Source organism: Mya arenaria, chromosome 13 (assembly GCF_026914265.1).
Source record: "Mya arenaria isolate MELC-2E11 chromosome 13, ASM2691426v1".
Lineage (NCBI taxonomy): Eukaryota > Metazoa > Mollusca > Bivalvia > Myida > Myidae > Mya > Mya arenaria.
The window spans coordinates 67662976-67673435 of NC_069134.1; the positions used below are offsets into that span (position 1 = coordinate 67662976).

At 35.4% G+C, this 10460-nt stretch overlaps 1 protein-coding gene across 1 annotated transcript; it reads left to right on the forward strand.

Annotated features, from left to right (window-relative positions):
- Positions 1-2108: 2108 nt before the first annotated feature.
- On the forward strand, positions 2109-5283 carry LOC128215498 (uncharacterized). Its single transcript, XM_052922180.1, has 5 exons — positions 2109-2284; positions 3515-4076; positions 4275-4388; positions 4481-4543; positions 4851-5283. Exons 1-5 carry the CDS (start codon positions 2109-2111, stop codon positions 5181-5183), a joined length of 1248 nt encoding a protein of 415 aa, XP_052778140.1. The 3' UTR covers positions 5184-5283.
- Positions 5284-10460: the final 5177 nt, after the last annotated feature.

The window sequence follows — 10460 nt, forward strand, 5'->3', positions numbered from 1 at the left end:
TTATTTTCTGATATTGTTAAATGCTTGGAGGTTCCATCTATTGGCAACGCTTGATCTCGCATTTATTATTCTTTTCCAGATTTTTTATAAACTTAAATGCCTCGTTTGATATAATCCGAGCCTTCTCTGCCCCTAAACCAGCCCTTTTTACGATTTTTGATATTTCATGTTTCTGGCACACGTAGGGTCAGAGGAATTTCTATGGTGAAAATGTGGGAATCTCACATTTTCACTATAGAAATTCCTCTGACCCTACACCAGCCACATAAAATATCAAAAATCATATAAAGGGCTGGTTTAGGGGCAGAGAAGGCTCAGATTAAGTTTGAGGTTCAGGGTACCTAAACCATGGGTTGGGGTTAGACATAGTTATGATGACATACAGGACCATGTTTGTTAATGTTAATAACAGGACTCCAGATGGGCGTGTGTATCTGAGTTATTTTTCTGTGCGTATCTGAGTTATTTTTCGATCAGTTTCAATATTTCTCAACCAAACCTTTTGTTGTTAACATTCATAAGATAAGAATCGTCTTGGAAAAGACGAGTCTTATGAATGGTCACAACATAGAGTTTGGTCGCTAAATAAGTGTTTTAAAATTTGCGATGTACACACCTTATCTGGGACTCTGATATAGATGAATCAGCTATTGGACACACATTCAGAATAATAACAACGAATTATGAAGGGATTTCATATAATCAGTCTTTACATATAGTGATATCAGCTGCAAACAGCTCAGATCCATATATATCAGATGCAAAGTTTATACTTTGTTTATGATCTGGATCCAAGCTGTTTGACACTTTGACCAAAGCATGTGTAGTTTCTCAAAACATTTGGTAGCCAATACATTTGAACTAGCATGATGCTGGTATGTATATGATTATCTATAGGGTATATATAGTATCTGGGTAATTCTATATTTTGAGAGATTTTCATGTCCCATAAAATTTTCTTCTAAATGATATGGCGTTTTTACATTTGTTTTACTATCTTCTGACCTTCTGTATAATTTGAGCCATTATAAAATACAATCAATCTATATGTACGTCTCTTATATTCGGCTTAGGCCTCTTAAAAATTATTTTCACTTGCCACCTTCAGGAAAATCATAAGAAAATGTATGTCCCATTGTTTAAAGCGTAATGTTTGAATTTGAAAAAAAAGAACAAAGATGTTCCTGAACTAAATCATTTTTTATCTGATTAATTAAAAATACCTTATATTTAAATCAAGACATGCTTAATTAACTCAATAACACTGTTTTCTATGATAAAAATAAATTAAAAGGGTTGTCCCAAACATTTGTCATTACCGCAACAGCCTTATTAAAATCCAGTTAGTCGATATATGACGCTTCGTAGCAGTAACGCGCTTACGTCATCAGATAGTTTAAAATGCGCGAAAATTTAAACCGGATCGATATGGCCGATGTCGATACTCAGCTCAGTGGTAAGTTTTTGTTTTTAAAACGTACATTTTTTGTCTGTCATTACCGAATACATTGGTTTATGACATTACGTTTAACTAGCATTTTTTTAAACAAATCGTTAACACTAAGATAGTGTTCAACTTTATCATAACGCAAAATAAAAGTTGTCAATGTTAAATCCGTTGTATCCGGTAATGACACAGATGTTTCGGTAATGACAATATTGGTAGACCAAGCCATTTAATAATGTTTTTTTTTTCGTGGATTGTAGGCAAACATTGTGATATTACTTAATAAATAGACCACGCGATATATTCTTCAAGTGTGTTACTTAATTTTGCATTCGATAAAATCGAAAACAATTTAAACTTTGTCAATGTTACGCAGCGTATAATTTGAGTTTAATACATTGTTTTGTAATATAAACAAAACTGATAAATAAAAATTGCATTAGCATGTAGATCTATAATGATATTATTTTATTTGTAGGTTTAAAGATAAAACTCAATGCTTTAGACATAAATATTGGTAAAACTGAGCGCATTCTGTACCATTTGTTGAAAACAAAACACAACGAAGAATTCATCATTTATTCGAAACATATCTGTGATTTGCGCGACTCCATTTCAAATTTAAAAGACAAAAGAAGGTTATACCTGCTTCAATTAAATCATGGGTATGACAAGCGGAGAAAGGTCTGCGCTCTGGAGGAAGAGACAACGGGAAAATCCTAACTTGCATCAACAATATAAAGAAAAAGAAAATGAGCGCTACTTAAAAAGAAAAGAAAGCGGCCATATTAAATCTGTTAAAGATATGAATGCGAGGGAGAAAAGGAAAACTAGGCGCAACTGGAAGAAAAACACCCAAAATAAACGCATTAGAGACCAAATGATTTTAGGACACATTGAAAATACCCTGAGCCCCCCTCAAACTCCTGAGCCAATACAAATAGTCAACGACGCCGACCAAATTACAAGAAAACAGAAAGGTAGAAAGGTAACTAGGCGGGATAGGGCTAGAGCATATAGGGAGATATTTAGGTTGAAAGTAGATTTAGACCATGAAAGACGGCTAAAAGAAAAGTACCGTAAACGAGCCTATCGCTTAAAACAACCAAATGAAACAGAACTTGAAAGAAGGGTTAAAATAACAATGGAAAGTAAAGAGTTGAGAAAACATTTAACACTTCACCTTATAACGGTAAGAAACATTCAGGAATCATATAAAGACGCCAAAACTAAGCAGGAGAAAAGACAAATAAGGAGAGCGGCTCTGAAAAAGTCTATTTTGAAAAAGTACAGACTAAACAAGTATGCGAAGCAAATATTTGGAATATCCTCTAATAGCAAAACAAAAACCAAGAAACGACCGTCTCTTTTGAAAATCATGGTTGTAAATTTCTTAGACAGAGACGACAATTCGCGAGTTAAGGCGGGAAAAAAGTCTACAATCAGTCGGTCGGGCGATAAGAAACAAATACGACTTTTAAATGATACCTTAAAAAATCTCCATTCAAAATTTCTATGCGAACAAAAAAGCAAAGTTTCCTATAGCCTATTCTGTAAACTGAAACCATTCTGGGTGCTTAAAGCAACAGAGAAGAATAGAGAAACTTGTCTTTGCAAAATACACGAAAACACAAATTACAAAATAAATAGATTATTCTCAGAAAAAATCATTAAAAGTCGATGTGTTGACGAACTGATTTTAGAAATTGTTTGCAACAAGGGCATAAAAGAATGCATGTATAGAGAATGTCAGGCATGCAAAGAAAGAACGGTTGCAACCAATTTGGAAAGTGGAAGGCAAGTTAGTTGGAAAGAATGGAGAAATGTTACCATACAAAAGGAAAAGGTCAGAGAAGCGGGTAATATTGAAGTGAAAAAACAATCTGTTACAGTGAAATCCAATCAACAAGGGACAATCGAAACGTTAGTACAGGAATTTACGAAAGATTTGAATCGAATAGCCCGTCATATCTTAAATATAACGCACCAGTACAGAGAAATTAGACAGCTACGGCAAACATTAAATGAAAAAAGCATGATAATACACATAGATTTTTCGGAGAATTTCAATTGCAAATATGGAAAAGAAATACAATCAATGCATTTTGGGGCGTCACAGCGCCAGATATCGATCCATACAGGCGTCGCATATTTGCAAGGGACTGCAACAGCCTTTAGTACTATATCAGACTGCCTGAAACATTCCCCGCCTGCCATATGGGCACATTTGAATCCAGTGTTACAACACATGAAAACAAAATCGTCAGTTGACTCTGTGCATTTCGTAAGCGATGGCCCAACCACTCAGTATCGATCTAGGTCGAACTTCTTTCTTTTTTCGATTGAAATAATCGACATGGGATTTAAATATAGCACGTGGAACTTTCTAGAAGCTGGTCACGGTAAGGGGGCCCCTGACGGCGTAGGGGCAACAATTAAACGCCATGCTGACCAGCTCGTCAATAGTAAAGGAATGGACGTCATGTGCGCTGCGGACCTTATGGATGGCCTGAAAGATACTACATCGAAACTAATGTTCGAGATAAAGGAAGAGGCAGTGGCAAACTACGAAAGGCAAATCGCCAATGTGACAATACCAGCAGTGCCTGAAACTATGAAAATGCACCAGGTACATAAAATGATAAAGGTTTATCTACATGTATACATAAATAATGATATGGGATCACCATGCATAAAAAATTAACATTACGGACAATGGCCAAACAAAAGAACAACGTAATTTGCGCGTCGGATACCTTAAGTAATAAATCGACTTAAATTGGCAAAAATATACTGTCATTACTATGCTGCACATTACTTTCCACAGGCTACGGTTGTCAATAGAGGGCTGATAAGTTCCAGACCACTGAGCTGCTTCTGCTTCAAAGACTGCGAATGCTACTCGCCAGTTCTGACTTGTATGAGCAAGAACGTGTCTCATGTAAGTGTCACACATTTTACCCTAAAGTTTGTTGCGATATATATAAAATGAAAGAAATAATCAAGTAATAATTTAGTGAATATCAATTTCAGGAGAATCCTGGGGGCTCCAGCGGTGGCAGTTCTGCCGATGTTGTTGCCGACGATTTCATCCAGGTTTGATTATAATTTGTAGTGTAGCTTAATATATCAACGCTTTACATCGGCAAAACGAATGTATATTTTAACGCTGCAAAATACATTTAACATAATATGCATACATGTAAAGTTATATGTCTTAACAGTTCAGACTATTTTACGATTTTGAACCAATTATTCTCGCAATGTTGATGCTGTTTCATCTGGCAGTTTCAATGTGTAAAACCATTACAGGCAAACAATGATATCCTTACGGTGATTTATATGGCTATCGTTTTCTTGTTTGGCTTGAAAATGTATATCATGTATATTAAATTCATTATAGAGTACGAACGATCCGTTCCGGCCACTAGTATTGAGTGATTCGCTGATTGGTTCCTACTGTGTGGTTGATTATGAGGGGCTTCCATATCCAGGCCTCATTATGGATGTCGACGAAGACACAGTAGAGGTCACGGCCATGTGTAGAATAGGTCCTAATCGTTTCTTTTGGCCACTCGTCGAAGACCGCCTGTGGTACGGCAAGGAAAAGCTTATAACCCTACTTGAAGAGGAACCGGCATTGGTCACAAAGCGACACCGCCACATTGACTCTTGTATGTGGAAACGCATCCTCGAGAAAATGGGGCTTGATGAAGCGGGAAAGAAGGCTTTATAACGTGTTATCCCATTGGTTGAACTGTAAACTAGTTATTAATTTGCTGTTCTATTCATGTTTTGATTGTTTTAATGCAATATTTGTCACACAATGACTTACTTTATTGTATATACTGCATGTAGAGCTAGAGGGGCAAATCGTTATTGTTAAAGATGATTTAACTGATTTTCCCCATCTGTTTTTTTTTTCGAGGAATTTTGATACTCTCGGCGGCGGTAGCTCGTCCTCATGCAAAATCTTAAACCGACAGCCATAATTAATACAATTACGATATCAAAATGGAACTTGGAATACACGTTGTAGGAGACAATTTGCATGTGTTCAGCAAAGGCGTAACTAAGACTTTAAAAATGATTTAGTTATGTCTGTTTCGACTTAAATAAATGGACAGGCGTTGGCGTTTTGCGGCGCTCTTGTTAATGAAATATTGTTAGATGTACCATTTACGAGTTATGTGTGTGCGTGTTGATTGGTATCAAAACCAACCTTTATGGGATTGTTTATATAGATAAGAAATGTATAAACTTATAACATGAATATGGACGTCCTTATAATGCATTATTATCAAGAATACGTCATTCTAATAAAATGAGTTGTATACAAATCTAGTTTGTCATTACCGCAACTAGTGACGTCATTACCGCAACATTGAGTCATTACCGAAACAGTGTTTTTTTATTATTTACCTTCAGAAATGAAAACTGTTTTAAACTTATTCTATTAGCAAACACGTTATTCATATGAAAAGACGATTATAACTGAACGATCAAATGACATATGTTCAGCAAATCATTAATATCGACTACTTTCATACATCAAATTTGTTTGTTTCTGAATAATCGCAATTGAGTTAATTATCAAAGCATGTTTATGACACTATTGGACATATTCGTCATTGCGTACAACAAATTACGCTCATTAGCTTCATAACAATAAGAAAAAATGGACATTTTATTTTAAAATCTGGGAATATTTCGTACTTTGAAATATGTTGCGGTAGTGACATTTTGTCCGGTCGTCATATATTTTCCACCTCCATTTTAGCACTAATGGTCAAAAGTGTGCTCTGCAACAAATACTTCAATATTCAGAATAGTTAATGGAAGCAAACTTTCTTTCTTTTAGTGTGGAATTTTATTTCTTTAAATTTGTAAATAAAATTTGAGAAAATCACTTAAAATATAGAATTACCCATATATTGAGATATATCGATGAATAAAGAGTGATTAAAAATGAAGAATGGTTGCTATGGTGAGCCCCCAGGTCCACAAGATTTGATTTGTGGTTGCCCGGTTAACCAGTCAAGTTATTTGACTAGGGGATGTTTTCAGCACTACTGACTACATTATCAAGATGTTAAAAATGTTCATAATTCTGTAACAGCTGTATGCTGCTTAATTCACATTAAAATACTAGTGCTGAAAATATCCCAACCCAATACGGATGAGGATGTGCAAGGATGAGGTTATGTGCAAACTAAGGTTATGTGCAAACTAAGCACTATTATGATGTTCAACCGACCTGGCTGAGATATGTATATGACACCCAGTATAGCACATGAAATGGGCATTTAACCCTACATTGGTAATGTTACACTTTTACCTTATCCGAGAATTTACAGGTAGGGAGCTTGGATTGAAAATTGATTTCCCATGCAGCACGAATGGTATGAATGGAATAACATAACATTACAGGTAATGGCAATATCCCAATATACAATTATGGTACGATCCTTGCTATAAATAAAACTGCCAGGTGCTATAAATAAAACTGCCAGGTCGGTTTAAATGGTAAATTTATACTAGCTATGGAAAGCAACCTTGATACCACATGCTTACACAATACACACAACATCCGTCTACCATGCTGATATGTTACAAAGCACCATAGCATACAACAGAGGGTAGTTAATGGGTTAAGGGCACATACATAATGTTTTCAATTTATCCTATTCACAATAAAATATCAACATGATAAGGATTAGATGACTAGCTGATCCTGATCAAAACTGTCCATTTGTAACATTAGCAAAAAACATAATGTAGCGATATAGGTACTTTTTTGTTTAATAAAAAAATATCATCTATAGATATAACTAACAAGGAACTGCTATATTATATTTGTTTAATAAATGATCAGTACAAGTTATGTAGTATTGCTTCAAATGAATGTTTTTGATTTTGTGCTAATGTTACTACAAACGGGCAGTGTTTTTTTGCTAATGTTACATCATGCTAATGTTACTATTTTCCGTCCTCTCTTCAATGCAAAAACGAAATTTTCAATAACTTTATTTATTCTAGAACTAATCTTTATAAATCTAAATAGTAACGGTAATACGTTATTACATTTTGACAAATATTTTAATCTTTTTAAAGTTTTATTACATAAAAAAGAAATTACCGCGATGTTATTTTTCCGTCTTATCCGTCTCATGTGAAAAACATTATTTTTGGGGAAGATTCATCAAAATTCTCAAAAAAGTTCAACTAAACAGATTCCAGAATTCAAAATGTTCCATAAATCCTCAATTTTGCCATAATAATGTTAGCAACAATTTATTCCGTCAAAATTTTATGTTTGCAACAGGTTGTTCTGTCAAAAAAAGATGTTGGCAACAACTTGTTCCGTCAAAATTTTATGTTTGAAACAGGGTGTTCTGTCAAAAAGAGATGTTAGCAACAATTTGTTCCGTCAAAAGTTTATGTTTGCAACAGGTTGTTCTGTCAAAAAGTGACATTATCAACAACAACAAAAATTGAATAACTTTGTATCTGAAATGTTTTCTGCTAATATAGTATTTGATTTAGCACAAAGTTTTCATGTTTTATCAACCTGATGAAATGTTTATTACAATAATGTAAGAAACTCTTGAATATTTCAACAAATTTGAAGTTGCGAACATAAAAATGTCTGTCAAATATTCCGTCAAAAAATGATGTTAGCAATCTTGAATTTAAATATTTAATTAAAAGCAAACTAAATTAGCTATAACTTTTATTTTTACATGCTTTCTTTTACATTATCATTATCTTGCATAACAAGTTAAAAAATAAACAGGTTTTGAATTCAGATAAATTTTTTTATCTGGGAGCGATTTCCACACTGTTAAAAGGAATATGTCACGTGCTTAATTCTTTGTATATCGCGTAAATTTTGATACGAAAGAAGGACTTATTAAATTCTTTCATTGTTGCTTTTAAATTTGTGTGTGAGTACGTACAACTTTATTGTTAAAATTGATGTAAACGTGCAAATTCCTCGGAGATCGTCGTGTATTGATCACGCACTCATCTTTCGGCCGGGAAATAAAGATGGCGGACAGGAAGATACAAATTTTTGGACATTCGTATGTTAATCGCCTCACACGATTTATACATAGGCATCAAGGGTACACTTTGAATTTTAATCTACAAGATTCGTCGCATATCCGTTACACGGGGTACCCATGCAGGTGCTACAGTATCGGATTTGTTAAGCAGGCTGCAGGATATTCGTTATTTTAAACCAGACATTGTGGTTTTATTGGCAGGAACGAAAGATCTATATCACCTTTCGATCTCTCCTGACGCTGTCGCCACTAGCATTATTGCTCTTATGCAGGCTCTGCATTTTGAATGTCAAGTGAACAACATAATTTATTGTGCGAACCTCCACAGAACTGACCCATTGTTTCCAATTCGTTATCCTGTGGGTTTAGAGTGGTTCAACCACCGTGTCGACAAGTCCAACATCATCGTTTCCCGGCACTGGTTTAAAGCCAGCCACCTCCGGTTTTGGCGGCCAAAAGGTTTTTGGAGAGACGTGGCAAAGGGGAGCGCTTTCTCCGAGGATGGTGTTGCTCATGTAGGGGGAACCCCCCGCAATCTGCCCATAATGTTTTTGTTTGTTTGTTCATATCTTGCCCATTATGGATACCAGTACAGGTTTATTGTAAAATTACAGTTTATAAGCAGGTTATCTGTTATTACGCAATCCGGCGGTATCTTTGTGACTTACCTGGTTTTCCGATTCTTAATTGGAAATATTAATGGCCGGATATACAGTTGACATTTTACCTGATATCTTGTTTATTTTCCGTGTTCGCGTTGAATACGATATATAGTACATAATAAGACTTAAACATCCTCTGCGTATTCGCAGATATTTATTGTTCCCCTGTCTCTGGGTGATATGGATATTCACACAGTGTCACTGCAAGTTACTTTCCCACGTGAAAGTGGTGATATCATTTCCCGTGTGTCACGGTAATTAAATATCAACAACAAGGTGGCTATGTATTTCATAAACCAAAATTCCCGTGCTTCACGGAGTTCCCTTCGTATGTTTTCGCATTATGCCCTTCGCATCTTGTCCTGTGTTTTCACAGTGATGTCCTTTTTTCCCACATTTGTGGTGATGTCAGCCTGTGTTCATCACGGTGATGAAATCTTAAAACAGCAAAATACTGCAGGACATCAGTATTGCTTACATGCCCGAATGCTTAGGACCCTACAACTATCTAGCACCCTTAGTGGCAATTTCAATTAAACAATAAGTTCAGCAAGTTTGACGATGGATTTTTTCGCCGTGTTCAAGCTTTGCTTAAGTTTGAGAGTACGATACTCAGGAGCTCTGAAGCTTCCAGCATAGGAAGACCCCACCATGAGGGAAGCCCTACCTTCGCAAGCTACGTGAGAAACAGGGGTAATGACCTTTTCAGCATCAAAATACTGTATGACATCAGATTGATGACAAGCCTGTACACTTGGACCCACCACCCTCCTTCGCAAGCCATGTGAGAAACACGGTGATGACCTTTTCAACAGCAAAATACTGCATGACATCAGATTGAAATTTATATTAAAAGTAGTTGATATTTCTCTACTCCGCTGTACCTGCTATAACTTCTTTCGATTTCGTGTATTAAATGTTTTTTATGTTTAGTTTAAAAACTCTAAACTAGGCCTGTGATTCATAAAATGATACGAAAGAAGTTAAATTCTTAATGGTTAAATACTTTGTTGAAAGGTAAATGTACTTAACACCCCTAGCCTGTTATGGAATTCATATAAAGTAGGTACATGTAAGAGAGGTGTTTAAATGTATCATTCCGTATTGGTCATGTGTTTCTAGAAAAAAAGCAGCGTATGGCACAGGAATGGTTAGGACGTGTCTGGAAGCCGCTGAAAGAACATCGTGTAAATATGTAGGGAAACCTCGAAGTTCCCTTTGAACCATGAAGATGGATTTTTTCCAAGGTTTACATGCCCTGCTAAAGGTACATAGATAGTTTAA

Bases quoted from the DNA above. Each gene is read 5' to 3' on its own strand.
- LOC128215498 (XM_052922180.1), top strand. From the start codon at position 2,109: ATGGGTATGACAAGCGGAGAAAGGTCTGCGCTCTGGAGGAAGAGACAA. The intron at 2,285-3,514 runs CAACTGGAAGAA...TTCGGAGAATTT, and splicing joins GAGAAAAGGAAAACTAGGCG to CAATTGCAAATATGGAAAAG. The intron at 4,389-4,480 runs GTAAGTGTCACA...TATCAATTTCAG, and splicing joins TGAGCAAGAACGTGTCTCAT to GAGAATCCTGGGGGCTCCAG.